Source organism: Mauremys mutica, chromosome 1 (genome assembly GCF_020497125.1).
Source record: "Mauremys mutica isolate MM-2020 ecotype Southern chromosome 1, ASM2049712v1, whole genome shotgun sequence".
Classification (NCBI taxonomy): Eukaryota; Metazoa; Chordata; order Testudines; family Geoemydidae; genus Mauremys; species Mauremys mutica.
The window spans coordinates 5,095,331-5,113,051 of record NC_059072.1 but is presented as its reverse complement, the minus strand read 5'-3'; the positions used below and the strand labels follow the sequence as shown (position 1 = coordinate 5,113,051).

Sequence of the window (17,721 nt, the reverse complement as noted above, 5' to 3'; positions counted from 1 at the left end):
CTTGTAACCCCAACAAGGCTGGGCCCAGGATTCCTAGGGGGCTCGACCCCCAACCCTGCTGTGCTCACCTAGGACAGGGGCTAGGGTGTCCCCACTCCGGGGTACTCTCTCTGCACTGCGCAGATCCCTGACCCACTGATCACATCATACAATTTAAAGCAAATACAAGTCATTTAATTAACACTTAATTTAAAAAAAGAATAAGGAAAAATGGGAAAGGTTAAAGGAAACACATCACCCTGCTCTGGGGCAGGGAACATCACAAACAGTGTCTCTGAAAGGTCAGGGCAGTTCAGTCTGTTCCTTGTAGGTCCCAGGCCTCCTTCTCAGGTCCTGGCTGTGCTGCAGGGACGCTGCGAGTCGGACACTTGCTCTGGCGGTGGCCACACGCTCTCAGGCTCTGGGTGGTAGGACCCTTCTCCCCAGCGTCACCCCCGCCCTGTCAGGGTTACAATCCCCCTCCCAGTCTGGGCTGCAGGGCCTCTTGGCTGAGGTATCTCCCTGCGCTGGGCCCACTGCCCGGGGTCCCCCTCGCTCTCCCCAGCTGCTCCCCGCACCCAGCTCCGGGCTGCTCCAGCTCCAGCTCCACTCTGCCTCAGCACGGCTGCTGCTGCTGCTCTGCCTTCAGCTCCCTGGGCTGCTTCTCTGGCCCCTCTGGCTCTGGTTGCTGCAGCTCTGCTCCCAGGGCAGGGCTGCTCTCTCTGGGCTGTGCTCTGGCTTTTTGGGCTGCAGCTCCACTCTCATCAGCTCAGCTTGGGCCCCTGCTCTCTCCTTAGCTCGGCCCCACTCCATCTGACTCAGACAATTCCAGCTCACACGGAGGACAGGACCCCCCTGGCCTCCTGACTCCTTGATTAGCCTGCCCGCCCTGTCAATCAGGCTGACCTGGAACACTGGCTTCTCCACATTGTTCCTGGAGACTGTCAGTCTCAGGCTCCTGATTTCCCATCGACCCCTCCCCTTTTTAGTGCTGGGAGCTAGCAACCAAACACTCCCACTGAATGTTAGTAAGGGGGCAACAGTCCCCTTACATTCCCCCTTGCTAAAATTCTGCCACAGCCCCAATATTCACACCAGTACATTCGGGCCCCATAGTAACAACATATATCCACATTTTATATAAAAAAACCCCCATTAACAATTATCAAAAGAGCATTTAACATATTGAACATTTTACATCTACTTCTTTAAACTATAAATAACAATATTAATTAGAACGCTACATAGAACCAACAACATAATTATCTTTAAGTTTAACAGGCAGTACAGGCTTATTAGCCCTCTGAACCAGCAGTCTTAAGGTTTCATTACCCATATTTTCTATTTTCCTGTCCTTGGGTAATACTAGGTCAGTTTGAGGGATCTGCCCATTCTCATTAGGGTTTGGGTTTACTCCATTGGTTTCAGTCTCCCCGGGAAATTCTGCACTATGCCTCCTACGAGCCCTGGTCAGATTAATAGTCCAACGCTTTAGCTGGTCCCTATGTACTACTCTCTCTCCACCTCCTTGTTCAGGCTGGTTAGCGTACACTGGCAGTTCGGGACTGTTGTGGGTGACCACAGTGTGGGGATTTGGCTTCCATTTGTCCTGTATTTTATTACATCTCCGGCGTCTACTGCTAAGAACTGGTGCACAGTCACCAGATCGGATGAGAGCCCCACTGGACTTGTGATCATAAGTCCTTTTCCTACCTTGGGCTGTGTCTTTAGTTGTACTGAGAGCAACTTTCCAGGCTATCTTCAGCCTTTGACTTGGTCATCATAATTGGTCACCTCATCCTTAGAAAAGACTTCTTGATGCTTCTCTGGCAACGCCCTTATGTTAGCCACATGTGCAGGAATCAGCCCTTGGCGTGCCACTTGAACAGGAACTGGCAGTCTCCCATCACATCTTTCTTGAAGAAAGGTAACTCGTCCTCCCTTCTCGCTCATCACCTGCAGCTCATTTTCTGGTACACAGTGGTGTTCGTCAAGGATCTTCCCTTTCCACGGAGGAATAATGGTCTTCCATTTTCTGCCCACTTTAACATTTCCAATATGCCTTGTGGGGCCCAGGGAATGACTCTGCCTCTCCGCTCGAGCCAGTACTCTACTCAGCACAGCATTCTTCGTAGAGTGCTCGTGACAGTTCATTCTCCTGGTTCCTTCTCCTGGTAAGAGTAGCTCCTTCAGCTCACTAATGATGTTCATTCCTAGAATCCCTGGGACGACTTCTCCCATATGGCTCCCTTTCGAGGCTTTGTCTTTCAGGATGAAGATGCATTTTCCTGGCAGCGTTTGGCCCATATACTCTGTCTGCTTCAACGCACCCCACCACTGGGATTGCCAGTCCATTAACAGCTGTTAGACGTACAAACCGTGTGCTGTGCATGGTCAGGTCCTTGTCCTTCAAATACTTTTTAAAATGCGACTCTGTAACGGTGGTGACTTCTGAGCCAGTATCTAACAAACATCTGGTCTTCACCCCTGCTATACATACTTCAGCAGTTAGACAGTCTCCAAATGCTCGCTTACAGAAGTCGCTAGATATGCTCACACGGAGGACGGGACCCCCCTGGCCTCCTGACTCCTTGATTAGCCAGCCCGCCCTGTCAACCAGGCTGACCTGGAGCACTGGCCTCTCCACATTGTTCCTGGAGACTGTCAGGCCTGGTCTACACTAGGCGTTTAAACCGGTTTTAGGAGCGTAAAACCGATTTAACGCCACACCCGTCCACACTAGGAGGCACCTTATATTGATTTTAATGGCTCTTTAAATCGGTTTCTGTACTCCTCCCCGGCGAGAGGAGTAGCGCTAATATCGGGATTAACATATCAGATTAGGGTTAGTGTGGCCGCAAATCGACGGTATTGGCCTCCGGGAGCTATCCCACAGTGCACCACTGACCGCTCTGGACAGCATTCTGAACTCGGATGCACTGGCCAGGTAGACAGGAAAAGCCCCGCGAAGTTTTGAAATTCATTTCCTGCTTGCCCAGCGTGGAGAGCTCATCAGCACAGGTGACCACGCACAGCTCATCTACACAGGTAACAATGCAGTCTCCTGAGAATCGAAAAAGAGCCCCAGCATGGACTGCACGGGAGGTACTGGATCTGATCGCTATATGGGGAGAGGATTCAGTGCTAACAGAACTGCGTTCCAAAAGACGAAATGAAAAAGTATTTGAAAGAATTTCTAAGGCCATGACGGATAAAGGCCACAGCAGGGACTCAGTGCAGTGCAGAGTGAAAGTTAAGGAGCTCAGGCAAGCCTACCAGAAAACCAAGGAAGCAAACGGAAGGTCCGGGGCAGGTCGAAAAACATGCCGCTTCTATGCTGAGCTGCATGCAATTTTAGGGGGCTGCGCCACAAGTACCCCACCCCTGACCGTGGATTCCGAGGTGGGGGTTGTAATCTCTGCCATGTCTGAGGATTATGCGGACGGGGAAGATGAAGATGAAGAAGAGGAGGACGACTTAGCAGAGAGCACACAGCACTCCGTTTGCCCCAACAGCCAGGAGCTTTTTCTCACCCTGACGGAATTACCCTCCTCCCAGCCCTCCCAAGCAACTATCCCAGACAATGACGCCATGGAAGGGACCTCTGGTGAGTGTACCTTTGCAAATAGCAAACATAGTTTTGAAGCAAGCGTTTTTTAATGATTGATTTGCCCTGAGGACTTGGGATGCATTCGCAGACAGTATAGTTACTTAGAAAAGTTCGTTAACATGTCCGGGGATTGAGAGGAAATCCTCCAGGGACATCTCGATGAAGCACTCCTGGAGGTACTCCAGAAGCCTTTGCAGAAGGTTTCTGGGCAAGGCAGCCTTGTTCCGCCCACCATGGTAGGACACTTTACCACGCCATGCATGTAGCAAGTAATCAGGTATCATTGCATGGCAAAGCATAGCTGCGTATGGTCCCGGTGATTACTGGCATTCAAGAAGCATCTGTTCTTTATCTCGCTGTGTTATCCTCAGCAAAGTGATATCGTTCAGGGTAACCTGGTTAAAAATCAGGAATTTAAGTTAGGGGGATGGCCATTTTCCTACTGGGATCGTGGTCTGCAGCAGCTTAATAAAATTCCTTTCCTACACGTAGCCAGGCGGGGGGAGGGGAGGAGTGAAATGCCAATGATCCACGCAGTGGGTGGGGGGGTGGGAAGGGTGTTGATTAGCAGGGAGCTAGCGTGGTATTAGCCATGCATTGGGGGGAGGGGTAAATCATTACAGAAGCTGAAAGACAGTGGCTTACCATGGCTGCATGCAAGCTGAATTCTGATGCCCGGAACTGTGTCTGTGAGATCTGTAACCCCAGGGCTGCAGGCACTCAGTATTAAGATGAAAAATGCGACCTTGTAGGGAAATCACATGTGCTATGTAAGGTGAATAGTGCTGTTCACTGTGAAAGAGTATAACCATTGTTCTGTTAAATGTATCTTTTTAAATATTTCTCTTCCTCATGCAGCTGGAAATTTTTCAAGCATCCCTCCTCCATCCCAAAGGCTAGCACAGATAAGGCGGAGGAAAAAGAAGACGTGAGATGAGATGTTCTCGGATATTATGGAAGTGACACGCAATGAAAGAGCTCATCTGAACGAGTGGAAGGACGTGGTATCAAATTACAGGAAAGAAGCCAGTGAACGTGAGGACAGGAGAGACACCCGAGATCAGCGGTGGCGGCAGGAAGATCAGCGGTGGCGGGATGCAACTCTGGGGCTGCTGCGTGATCAAACTGACATGCTCCGGCGTATGGTGGAGCTTCAGGAACGGCAGCAGGATCACAGAGTGCCGCTGCAGCCCCTGTATAACCACCCTCACCATGTTCCACATCCTCCTCACCCAGACGTGTAAGAACGCGTGGGGGAGGCTCCGTGCACCCGCCCACTCCACCCCCGTGGACAGCCCAACCAGAAGGCTGTCATTAATGTGAAATTTTTTAATGGCCTTCTCCTTCCCTCCTATCCTCCTCCCAAACCACACCCTTACTTCTCTCCCTCTTTTTATAATGAATTAATAAAGAATTCATGATTTTTAAACGAGAGTGACTTTATTTGCATACGTAAGCTGTACTCGAAGGGGGAGGGTGAGTTGCTTACAGGGAATGAGTCAATCAAGGGGGGGTGGGTGTTCATCAACAAACACAGCAGTCACACTGTACCCTGGCCATTGATAAAGCTCGTTTTCAAAGCTTCTCTGATGCGCACCGCTTCCTGGTGTGCTCTTCTAATCTCCCTGGTGTCTGGCTGCGCGTAATCAGCGGCCAGGTGATTTGCCTCAGCCTCCCACCCCACCATAAAGGTCTCCCCCTTACTCTCACAGAGATTGTGGAGAATACAGCAAGCAGCAATAACATAGGGGACATTGGTTTGGCTGAGGTCTGAGCGAGTCAGTAATGTGCGCCAGCGCGCCTTTAAACGGCCAAATGCACATTCCACCACCATTCTGCACTTGCTCAGCCTGTAATTGAACAGATCCTGACCACTGTCCAGGCTGCCTGTGTATGGCTTCATGAGCCATGGCATCAAGGGGTAGGCTGGGTCCCCCAGGATAACGACAGGCATTTCAACATCCCCAACTGTTTTCTGGTCTGGGAAGTAATTCCCTTGCTGCAGCAGTTTAAACAGAGTAGTGCTTCTGAATACGCGAGCGTCATGAACCCTCCCCGGCCATCCCACATGGATGTTGGTGAAACGTACCTTGTGATCCACCAGTGCTTGCAGCACCATTGAAAAGTACCCCTTCCGGTTTACGTACTGGGTGCCCTGGCGCTCCGGTGCCAAGATAGGGATATGGGTTCCATCTATCGCCCCCCCCACAGTTAGGGAATCCCAGTGCAGCAAAGCCATCCACTATAGCCTGCACGTTTCCCAGAGTCACAACCTTTCGTAGCAGCAGCTTAGTGATTGCTTTGGCTACTTGCATCACAGCAGCCCCCACAGTAGATTTTCCAACTCCAAATTGATTCCCAACTGACCGGTAGCTGTCTGGCGTAGCAAGCTTCCACAGGGCTATCGCCACTCGCTTCTCTACTGTGAGGGCTGCTCTCATCTTGGTATTATGGCGTTTCAGGGCAGGGGCAAGCAAGTCACAAAGTTCCATGAAAGTGCCCTTACGCATGCGAAAGTTTCGCAGCCACTGCGAATCGTCCCACACCTTCAACACAATGCGGTCCCACCAGTCGGTGCTTGTTTCCCGGGCCCAAAATCGGCGTTCAATGGATAGAATCTGCCCCATTACCATCAGGATCTCCAAAGCGCAGAGGCCCGCGATTTGAGAGAATTCTGTGTCCACGTCCTCATCACTGTCATCGCCGCGCTGCCGTATCCGCCTCCTCCTCGACTCGGTTTTAAGGTCCTGGTTCACCATATACTGCACAAGAGTGCGCGAGGTGTTTAAAATATCCACGATTGCAGTATTGAGCTGAGCAGGGTCCATGCTTGCTGTGCTATGGCGTCTGCACAGTTCAACCAGGAAAAAAGGCACGAAACCGTTGTCTGCTGCTTTCAGGGAGGGAGGGGTGAGGCTGTACCCAGAACCACCCACGGCAATGATTTTTCCCCCCAGAATTCCAAGGGGCGGGGGAGGCTGCGGGAACTATGGGATAGCTACGGAATAGCTACCCACAGTGCAACGCTCCAGAAATCGACGCTAGCCTCGGACCGTGGACGCACACCACCGAATTAATGTGCTTAGTGTGGCCGCGCGCAATCTGTTTTATACAATCTGTTTTACAAAACTTGTTTCTGTAAAATCGGAATAATCCTGTAGTGTAGACGTACCCTCAGTCTCAGGCTCCTGATTTCCCATCGACCCCTCCCTTTTTAGTGCTGGGAGCTAGCAACCAAACACCCCCACTGAATGTTAGTAAGGGGGCAACAGTCCCCTTACACATGCACAAATATGGTGAACTGTTTTTGGAATACTTACAAATAATTTAAAAAACAAAAGCTATTAAGTTCTTATGCAGACTCTCCCCACCCTTTGGTGCTGTTTGTGTGCATTTAAATGCAAGGTTCCAACACACCATCTACACGTCAGCACACCCCTATAAACCCATGCCCCTCCGATCTCCTCTCAGGGATGATTTCTCACTCTCTATACTGCGACCAAAACATGCAGCTTGTATCACCTGGATTCTTCCTAGCTTGGACAGAATGAAGTGTTTGGAAAGACTGAGATACCGCCAGAGCCGTGTCTGCCAGCCAAAGTTTGCATCTGGCATCGGCCACTATGGGAAGACAAGATCCTGGGCTAGACGGACCACTGGCTGTTCTTAAGTTGGGGGTCCTCGCAGCTAGAACTATTCCAGCCCTCGGGTTAAGAGCTTAGTGACCGCTCAGTTGCCGGTGAAAGAAATGTGTAGCAAGTATCCAAAGTGGTACAGGGATTGGGCTGGACACACAAAATATCCATGCCCTGGAGTTCTCTCGGGCTGTCACTAGAGGGCACTATCTTCTCTCCATAAGCCCAGCAAAGTCAGGTAAAAAAAAATGTACAAACCCTCCCTTTGAAAAGCGCTGCCCCATTCACTCAAGTGAGACGACAGGATCCCAGGTTAAGGCCGTTAGCCCGTAGCTACCTGTAAGTTCCATCGGCTCTGTGGCCCTAGCGGGAACAAATGCTTCCCTCCCAGCTCCTCCGCTAGGTCCACAAAGCTCCCCAAAGAGGCTCAGACGTTATCTTACTGGAGGTTCCCCTAGTAAACTGGAACAGCGCTGACCTGTCTCCAAAGTGGCACAGGGACTAGTCCCAGGCCTCACAGCAGACCCACCTCTAGATCCTGCATCCAGCTGCTGACTCCCCCCCCCATGCTGTCTGTAACTCCTGTATTTATGTATAACCTCCCCCTCCACTCCCTCAAAGCAGAGTAAGCTGGAGTGAAGGAAAATGCAGGAAGGGTTTATTATTCTGATATGGGTCTGTGTATTTCTCATGTGATTAAGCAAACTGTGCAAAGTGTCTGTATGTTTTATATGCATCACACCTACCACGTGCCCCCTGAGAGGATTAAACTGTAACTGAGGAGGCTCACCTCTTTGTGGGATTCTGGCAGAGGGTGTTGTGATGGAGCAGAGAAACTGCCAGCCAGCACAGCAGGGGTTAAAGTAAGCCCTTGGGCCCAGCTAGCCCCGCCCTGCTATCCCTGCAGCCAATGCCAGGCCTGGAGAGGGGATAAAAGCAGGGAGCCGGGCTGGGTTGTGAAGAGACAGGCACTAGCTGTCTCCCTGCCTGAAGGGCTGGAGTACTGGCCTGCCAGCAGGAGCAGCCACCTGGAAGTGAGCGCTGCTTTCCCAGCCACGGGAGCGTGAGGAGGAACCCCCAGCACAGGAGGTAACTGAGCAAACCCAATTGTGGGGCTTGCCCTCAGCAGCTTGCAGCTGCCCTGCGGAAGGAGCCTGGGGCCGCAGCAAGGTGCCGTGCAGACCCCAGAGGGAATCCGGGGGGGAGCAAGCCGCCCGGTAGATGGACTAGAGGGGCCGTGTCCCAAACTGAGTGGACTGGTAGGAAGCAGCACAGGGCAGCGGGTTCTGACTCCCTGCTGGGAGGGACACCAACCCCCCTGTTCAAGGGTTGACATACACAGGTGTCAGTCACTGCTGGAGAGACTCCCCATCCCCTGGCTGAGGCTGAGAGCCAGGTGATCTCACCACTAGGCTGCCTGGCCACCCAAGCCCCTGCTAAGGTGTGTTTAAGCTACTGCAGTATCCTGGAGGTCAGCACTGTTCTGGGGGCCTAGGCAGGTGGCTGGGGGAGGAGGACAGGGAGGGCTCCATTTACGTGATGGGATAGCAACCGGAGTCAGTGCCCAGGAAAAGTCCCAGCGTGGCCAAGGGAAGAAATTCAGCTGGCGCCTGCTGAGACCTAGGGAAGCTGAAATACCCAGGGCTCCAGAGGTGTGGATTCCCCTCAAATTCTTCTGGCTCATGTGGCCGGCAGGGGGAGTCAATTGGATCTATGGCAGTGGGTTACTCACGTCTCTGCTGGTGTGAGGACATAGGGATATGTATTCTGTCTGGTATGATGAGCTTTCTGTATTCATGCGGCACACCCTTGTGCCAAGGAGAGGGGGAACAGCACCTGGGTGTCTGCCTCTGAATGGCCATAAAGGACCCTCGACAACTAGATAGGCCTTGCCCGCACAGAAGAACGGGTAAGTAAAAACAGACCTTTCCAAATGGCCTACAGAGAGGACAGTGGGAAAATCCCTGGCCAAGGAACAAAGGTGTTTATGCAGGCTTCTAAAAACAGAGGCTGAAGAATTCGAGGACAGAGATGAAGGGGGCCTGTTTCCCAAGCAAGAGGCAGGGGCGGCTCTGTTTTTTGCTGCCTTCAGCGGCACCCGTGAGAGGTCCGCTGGTCACGCGGATTCGGCAGCGTTTCTGCGGGTGAGCTGCCAGTCCTGTGAGTTCGGTGACTGGCAGGCCACCCCCCCCGTGGCTTGCTGCCCCAGGAATGTGCTTGCTGCGCTGGTGCCTGGAGCAACCACTGGCAAGAGGGAACCTTTTGACTGCCACACCAGCCAAAGGTGAAGGGAGCTTTGGGCAGGAGTCAGAGGGGAGGAGAAGCCTGAGGTGGAGGATGAAGGTCCAGGAGAGGGAACCTGGAGCCCTGAAAGAACACTGTCCCTAATCCCAAAGAAAGCACAAGGGTGGTCAGGAAACTGAGGCAGGGACTGGCATACCAGTGTTTTACAGCAGAACCTCAGCGTTCTGGACTCCTTGGGAATGGAGGTTGTCTGTAACTCTGAAATGTTCATAACTGCGAACAAAGCACAGTTCAGGCTCCAGATCCAGCAGCTGACACTCCAGGCCAGGCTTCAGCAGCAACTGAGCTCCCTCCTCAGCTTCCCTGCAGGCGTGCGTCCGTCCCCCCCCAGCAGGGGGGTGGGGATGATGGGTGAAAAAGGTGCAGATCCCAGCACGGCTCCTGCTCTGCTGGCTCTGGCAGCCCCAGTGTCTTCACCTCGTAGCTATAAGTGGCTGCCCGTGTGTGGGGCCAGGCAGCCCAGATGGGCCCACGTTTAAGATGCAGTACAGCATTGGTCTCTGGTGCTGTCTGATTGGCTACTTCTGGTTTCACTTGGTGTCCAGTGGACCAGTCAGTCCCTAACTCTGGTGTTCGTATCTTTGATGTTCTACTGTATCATTTTGCCTCAATCTGAATATCTCTTGTGGTGTCTGAGTAAAGTGTTTTGGTTTTAAAAATTCCTCTGCAAAGTCTGGGTGTTAGTTGCTTCAACTATCACATGTCCCTGAAGGGTCAAACTCTAAACCAGAGTGCCCACAAGGGTGGAGCTCTGGGGAGGGGGTGCTTATGCTGTGGGGGAGTCTTGGGGGGCTTAACAGGGGGCACTCACCTCTTGAGCACCCCCTGCTGCTGCGAGCGGTACTGCAGCCTTTTTCCTGCTCCTGGCACTCCCCGTGAGTCGTCGACCTCGCTTGGTGAGTCTTCAGTGGCTCAGCCCTCCAGCCACGTGACACAATCAAAATGAAACCCTTTCAGGGTCACACAAGTCCAGCAGACCTAGCTGCCCTCACCAGCATCTTCAGTCCTGGCTCTGAGCCCTTTAATTTCAGCCTTTCGCTTGTGCTTCCAAATGAAACTTGTCCCCTTCTTGGGGAAACCACTTTGCTGGTGGGGGAACCTGGGCCCACCCCGTAGCCCAACCCAGGGACTCTATGCACAGCAGCCATGCACCACTCACTGCAACTCATTGCTGCTACTTCCCTGCCCCCCCTCCCCTCCCCTCCCCTCCCCTCTATAGCTCAGGGTTAAAATTCTCAGGGCTTCTTGCTCCTAGCTTCAGCAAATGCAGCTAGAACCAAACCCAGGTTGTTCCCAGAGTTCCTTTGGCCAGAGAGCAATGCCCATGTCCGTGTCCCTGCGGCCCCAGCCAGAAACTGCCCTGCTACCTCCCGCAGCTCCTTTTATCTGAGCCTGCTGGGCTCTGATTGGCTGCTTCTATGGGGCTTCTCTAGGCAGCCCTGGAGGACCCACTTTTGCTGCTCTTTTCCCTGGGCAGGATGTGGTAGGACCACAGAGCCTCCAGTAGGGGGCCACGAAGGCCTGGTGCAGCCTGTCACATGGGCCTTGGGGGCCCCGCTTTTGGGAACGGGGTGCCTGACCAGAGTCTAGGACGGGTAGGCAACCTGTGGCACGCGTGCCAAAGGCAGCACGCGAGCTGATTTTCAGGGGCACTCACACTGCCCAGGTCCTGGCCACCGGTCCAGGGGGCTCTGCATTTTAATTTAATTTTACATGAAGCTTCTTAAACATTTTAAAAAACGTATTTACTTTACCTACAACAATAGTTTAGTTCTATATTATAGACTTGTAGAAAGAAACCTTCTAAAAACGTTAAAATGTATGACCGGCCCGCGAAACCTTAGAGTGAATAAATGAAGACTCGGCCCAGCACTTCTGAAAGGCTGCCGACCCCTGGCCTAGGACCAGGGAGTGAGCCTAGAGGTCAGGCAGTGCTAAGGCCTGTCCAGAATCCAGGGATATAGGCACCGACTGCGTGGGTGCTCTGGGGCTGGAGCATCTGTGGGGGGAAAAAACTGTCGGTGCTCAGCACCCACTGGCAGCCCTGTGGATCAGCTCCTCCCCCTCCCTCCCAGCATCTCCCACCCGCCGTGGTCAGCTGTGCAGGAGGTGCTGGGGTGTGGGGGAGGAGCAGAGGCAGGAAGAGGTTGGGGGAGGGGGTGGGAAGAAGTGGGGCAGGAGTAGGGGCTTGGGGAAGGTCTGGAGTGGGGGTGGGGCTGGGGTGGAGCAGGGGTTGAGCCCGCCCCCCCGGGAACTCAGGAAGTCGGCCTTTCTGCCGAGGGATATCAGAAATACACCGATCCCGTTCTGGGAGCTGATCCCAGCAGCCTGGTAAGCGTCCAGCACAGGTGACCTCAACCAGGGCTGGGACAACTGGCCTGGCAGCAGCAAGCACCCTGGAGGAGCTGCACCAATGAAGCGAAAGCAGCTCCATGTTTGTGTGTCCACAAGCCCTTAGCAACAGACTGAAAACATAGTAAAGCGTCACAAGGCCTGATTCTCATTTACTTCTCACTGACACCGCTCCGGCACGGCTGAAATTTCAGCCGTGGCTCCTAAGTACATAAGAACGGCCAGACTGGGTCAGACCAAAGGTCCATCTAGCTCAGTCTTCTGTCTTCCGACAGTGACCAATGCCAGGTGCTTCAGAGGTAGGGCCGGCTCCAGGGTTTTTGCCACCCCAAGCAGCAAGAAGAAGGAAAAAAAAGCCGCGATCACGATCTGCAGCTCTATTGCGTCCGCTTCAGTCTTCGGCGGCAATTCGGCAGCGGGTCCTTCGCTCCGAGAGGGAGTGAGGGGCCCGCTGCCAAATTGCCGCCGAAGACCCAGACGTGCTGCCCCAAGCAGCTGCTTGCTGGGCTGGTGCCTGGAGCCGGCCCTGTTCAGAGGGAATGAACAGAACAGGGAATCATCAAGTGATCCATCCCCTGTGGCCCATTCCCAGCTTCTGGCAAACGGAGGCTAGGGACACCTTCCCTACCCATCCTGGCTAATAGCCATTGATAGACCTGTCCTCCATGCACTTATCTAGTTCTTTTTTTGAACCCAGTTATATAGTCTTGGCCTTCACACCATCCTCTGGCAAAGAGTTCCACAGGTTGACTGTGTTGTGTGAAAAAATACTTCCTTCTGTTTGTTTTATACCTGCTGCCTATTCATTTCATTTGGTGGCCCCTGGTTCCTATTCATTTCATTTGGTGGCCCCTGGTTCTTGTGTTATGAGTAGTTATAGACAACACTTCCTTATTCACTTTCTCCACACCAGTCATAATTTTATAGATCTCAATCATGTCCCACCTTTGTCCCTGTTCCAAGCTGAAAAGTCCCCGTCTTATTAATCCCTCCCCATACGGCAGCCGTTCCAGACCCCTAAATCATTTTTGTTGCCCTTTTCTGAACATTTTCCAATTCCAATATACCTTTTTTGAGATGAGGGAACCACATCTGCACACAGTATTCAAGATGTGGGTGTACCATGGATTTAAAGAGAGGCAATATGATATTTTGTGTCTTATTATCTATCCTTCTCTTAATGATTCCTAACGTTCTGTTCGCTGTTTCGACTGTCATTGCACATTGAGTGGATGATTTCAGAAAACTCTCCACAATGACTCCAAGATCTTTCTTGAGTGGTAACAGCTAATTTAGACCCCATCATTTTCTATGTATAGTTGGGATTATGTTTTCCAATGTGCATTACTTTGCATTTATCAACATTGAATTTCAATTGCCATTTTGTTGCTCAGTCACCCAGTTTTGTGATCTCTTTGTAGCTTTTTGCAGTCTGCCTGGTACTTAACTATCTTTCGTAATTTTGTATCATCTGCAAATTTTGCCACCTTGGTGCTTACCCCTTTTTCCAGATCATTTAGGAATATGTTGAACAGCACCGGTCCCAGAACAGACCCCTGGGGGACACCACTATTTACCTCTCTCCATTCTGAAAACTGACCATTTATTCTTACCCTTTGTTTCCTGCCTTTTAACCAGTTACTGATCCAGGAGAGGACCGACCTTCCTTATCCCATGACTGCTTACTTGCTTAAGAGCCTTTGGCGAGGGACCTTGTCAAAGGCTTACTTAAAATCTAAGTACACGTTGACTCTTCTCCAGCAAATCATGTTCATCTAGGTGTCTGATAATTCTGTTCTTTACTATAGTTTCAACCAGTTTGCCTAGTACTGAAGTCAGGCTTACCGGCCTGTAATTGCCAGAATCACTTCTTGAGCCTTTTTAAAAAAGAAATAAGTTGGCGTCACATTACCCAGTGACTGGAAGATAGTTACAGAAGCTGATTTAAATGGTAGGTTACAGTCAGATGACAGTTACTAGTCCTGCAATTTCACATTAGAGTTCCTTCAGAACTCTTGGGTGATACCGTCTGGTCCTGGTGACTTATTACTATTTAGTTTATTGATTTTGTTCCAAAACCTCCTGTAATGATACCTCAATCTGGGACAGTTCATGTTCTGTTAGTGACTGTCATGGTGCTTTACTGTGAGCTCAACAGGTCAGTGGGTTTCTGTGTGTGCTGTTCATCCCAATGCAATCTAGAGGCAGGAGAAGCAATGTTCCAACACAGAGACTGATTTATTTCTGTTTTCTCTGTTACTTATATTTGTACTTCATTTACAATAAATCAGATCCATGACAAGCTGGGGGAAGTGGTGCCATATAAATGTGAGTCATGGTCAGGGTGAGGTGCAGAAAGCCAAGATGGGAATAATTATATAGACACTCTACAGGCACTCACCTGTGCAAATACAAAAACACAACATAAGAAACTCCACACGTATTTGCTGTGTGGATGTTAGAAGGCAGCAGAGCTGGGAGGTAGATTTGCTTAGAGACAAGGATGGTCGCAGTGTCCCCTCTGAGTAGAAACAGCTGCTCAGTATCAGAAGCTAAACTCTCCTCTGCAGTGATGCTTACAAAACACTTGACAATGGCTGAGTAGGTGGTGGGCTGAGAACACTGTCCATTTTGTTGAGCAGTACTGTCTGCCTGTGCTCCCCCGTCTGTCTGCTGGTTCCCTCCTGTTGTCTCATGTCTCAGACTGTAGACTCGTTGAGGCCAGACACAAAGGGGTCCTGGTCCATGTCTGGGTATCTAGGCGCTATCACAATACAGGTAGCTAATAATAATTCTAAGAAGCAGCAGCAGCATGTGCCATGGTCTGAACTATTCAGGGGACCCAGAATCATTTGCAACACAAATGTCATTGCTACACAAGTGGGGAAAGTGACTCACTTCAGAAGGAGGTCTTGGTGTGTCCAGGGAAGGGAAAGGATCCTGCATTGTCTCCACATCTCCAGTCTCCTGCTCTGTTGTTGCCACCAGTGGACTTCCTCCTTTAGTCAAGAGAATGACTTTCAGTCTCTTGAATGAAGTCATGAATGGCCTTAGCCTCAGTGATTTGGGAGTGCTGCTGGAATATTTCTGCCACCTTTTCCAACTTCCTTTTCAGTTGTTGCCTCTCCAGGTAGTCGTCTAGAATGGTGAAACCTGCTTTGTACATCTCAGCTGCCTCCCGCACTGAGTTTTTCTTGTAAAAGAGGAAATTTCCCCAGTGAAGGTAGACTGCCTGCTGACACTTCTTGCTGAGGCTGGGCATTTCACTCATGAGATTGAGATAAATCTCTTCTTGGTAGTGAGGTGTATTTTCTCCATACATTTCAGCTAAAGCCAGCTTTGCAAACACAGAGGCTGGATCTTTCTGCACAGCCTTTTTGAGGGCCTCAATAGCTGCTGCCAATATTTCTTCTCTTCTGCTGGAGTTGTCCCCCCATAACTGCATCTTGTAGCAGACGCCAAGGTCGTAGTGAAGGAGATGATAATTGGGGTTCAGAGCTATTGCTCGCTCTAGAATAGAAATTGTTTTTTCTAGGAATCCTGGCTGAAAGAACTTGGCTGCATGTCTCAGGACCTCAGGGTCCAGGCTATTCTGAACAGCATCTTCTAGGAGGGCTTCGGCTTGCTGTCTATCCGTCCTCTTAAGGATCTTGGCTAAATACACCTTAGCTTCATAGTTTTGCTGCTGTTCATGGATAATGGCGCCCAACTTCTCTCTGGCTTCATTCCAAGATACAGAATTGTGAGAGTGACTCCATGATGCGAAGGCGGCGATTGCTGACCCAGCAAGAAATTCCCCATTTGCTTCATCTTTTAATGCCATTTGGAAATACTTTGTGGCTTCTCCGCCATTGCGGAAGCCTGCTGCCAGGAGAGACCAGCCTTTCTGTGCATGTATCTCAGGGATCTGAGCTGCATATGGAGAGCGGCTCTTCAGGGAGCTGCAGATCTTTCTAACCTTCTCCAGGTAAAGCTCAACCAAATCATAGTGGGCCAAGTGATAATAGATCCAGGCGTAGTTTCCGTAAATGACCAGGACCTGCCGGGGGAAGTTATCTGGGTGATCTCTTTGCAGAATCTCCTCGGCTTCTCTAAGGCTTTGCAGAGCATCTTCATATTGTCCTTGCAGGTGGCAGAGATAAGCCTGCATGGCAAGGAGCGTAGGCTGGTTCTGGTAGTGAGTGTGGGCAATCCTGAGAGCCAGAGTTTGGAGGATGTGAGCTGCATCTACCTTGTCTCTGATTTCAAAGTTCCAGGTGAAGTGGCACTGGAGGGCCTGCAGCTTCTCCTTCAGATGCAGGGGGCTGCAAAGAGAGGGGAAAATGAAACTCCATCTGGGCTGAATGAATTTCCACTGTACGCTACAATCATGGGGCAGTGATTACAGAGTGACACGGTCTCTTTCTGGTTAAAACCAAATTGCTAAGTGAAAACATTGAGACAGCCTGGAGTTCAGGGTCTGAAGTCCTCACTCTCTCAGGCGTGGGACTCTTATGAATGGGTTGAATCTAACCTTTGTGAAATCCTCTTAGTACTTCCTGTGTCCTAGAAAGCAACACTGCAAAACCACATGGCTCACTGCCATAGATGCAGTCTGTGGTATTTGTTATGTCACAGAAAGCTCCACACTTGGTAACTTCAGGAGAATTTCTCATGGGGGAAATAACAATGTACAATGTTTGTTCAAATGTGTTTACCTGTTTGAATGCCCCATCCAGCACCAGAGCTGCTGCGTGAGAGCATTTATCAGTGATTATTTTGTTGTGCAGTTCACTTTGGGGCTGAAGCTAGCTATTAACTGGAATATTTGATGCATGTTATTCCAAGCCAACATGTACATCATGATGTCACAAAACAGAGCCCCCCAAACCAAAGGGAATTCCCATGTAAGAACTTTGTGAATCTGGAGCAAAGGTTGCAAATGCAATATGGACCATTAATGTACAGGATGAGGGCTAACCTCAATAGAAAGGTGTCGTTTGCAAGGAGCTGATATCTAGAAAATTGAATCTTAAACCCCCTCAAACATTGGAAATCATCTGTCTGGCCACTGGGGTCATTTATGGCCTGGAATATGTGTGTGTGTGTGTGTGTGTGTGGGGAGAGAGAGTCTCGCTCTGACTTCAATGGGGGTCATTTATGCAAGAAGTCAGGAAGGGCCTCACTCTCATTTACACAAAGGCTAGATCCCAGCACACTGGCAGCATAAAGTGAGTGTAAATGTACAGGCCCCTTCACACAGCCAGGGTGCTGTGAATGGCCGCAGGGTGTGTCTACCCTGCAGTGAGAGGTGTGATCACAGCATGGGCTGCCCTACCCACACTAGCTGTAACCTAGCTACCACAGCTGAAAACAGCAGTGATGCATGGCGGCATGGGATCCGTGAGCCCATCTGGCCCCCCGGATACGTACTCGTGTTTCTATCCCACTGAGCTAGACACACCTGTGACTGCAGTGTAGCCTACCCTTAGTATCCATGGGAACAGGGCCCACTCTAGTCAGCAGGCAGGAGAGAAATGTAATGGGGAGATTCTGAGGGTGGGCAGAACATAAATATTCTTTCTCCAGACAATTAATTGAGGCAATCAAGGCTGGTTACGCCCCTCCCCGTGCTGTGCATCCTGTGTGCAGATGTGGTCACCCCATCTCAAAAAAGATATATTGGAATTGGAAAAGATTCAGAAAGGGGCAAAAAAAATGATTAGGGGTCTGGAACGGCTTCCGTATGAGGAGAGCTTAATAAGACTGGGACTTTTCAGCTTGGAAAAAAGATGATGGGGGGGAGGGATATGATAGAGGTCTATAAAATCATGACTGGTGTGGAGAAAGTAAAGAAGGAAG

At 50.7% G+C, this 17,721-nt stretch overlaps 1 protein-coding gene across 1 annotated transcript; it reads right to left on the bottom strand.

Annotated features, from left to right (window-relative positions):
* Positions 1-14,881: 14,881 nt before the first annotated feature.
* Positions 14,882-16,654, bottom strand: LOC123343548 (interferon-induced protein with tetratricopeptide repeats 2-like). The gene is made up of 2 exons (XM_044978681.1): positions 16,578-16,654; positions 14,882-16,184 (listed from the first exon to the last, which is right to left on the bottom strand). The coding sequence occupies exons 1-2, from the start codon at positions 16,592-16,594 to the stop codon at positions 14,882-14,884; spliced, it is 1,320 nt and encodes a 439-aa protein (XP_044834616.1). The 5' UTR covers positions 16,595-16,654.
* Between the last annotated feature and the right edge of the window lie 1,067 nt (positions 16,655-17,721).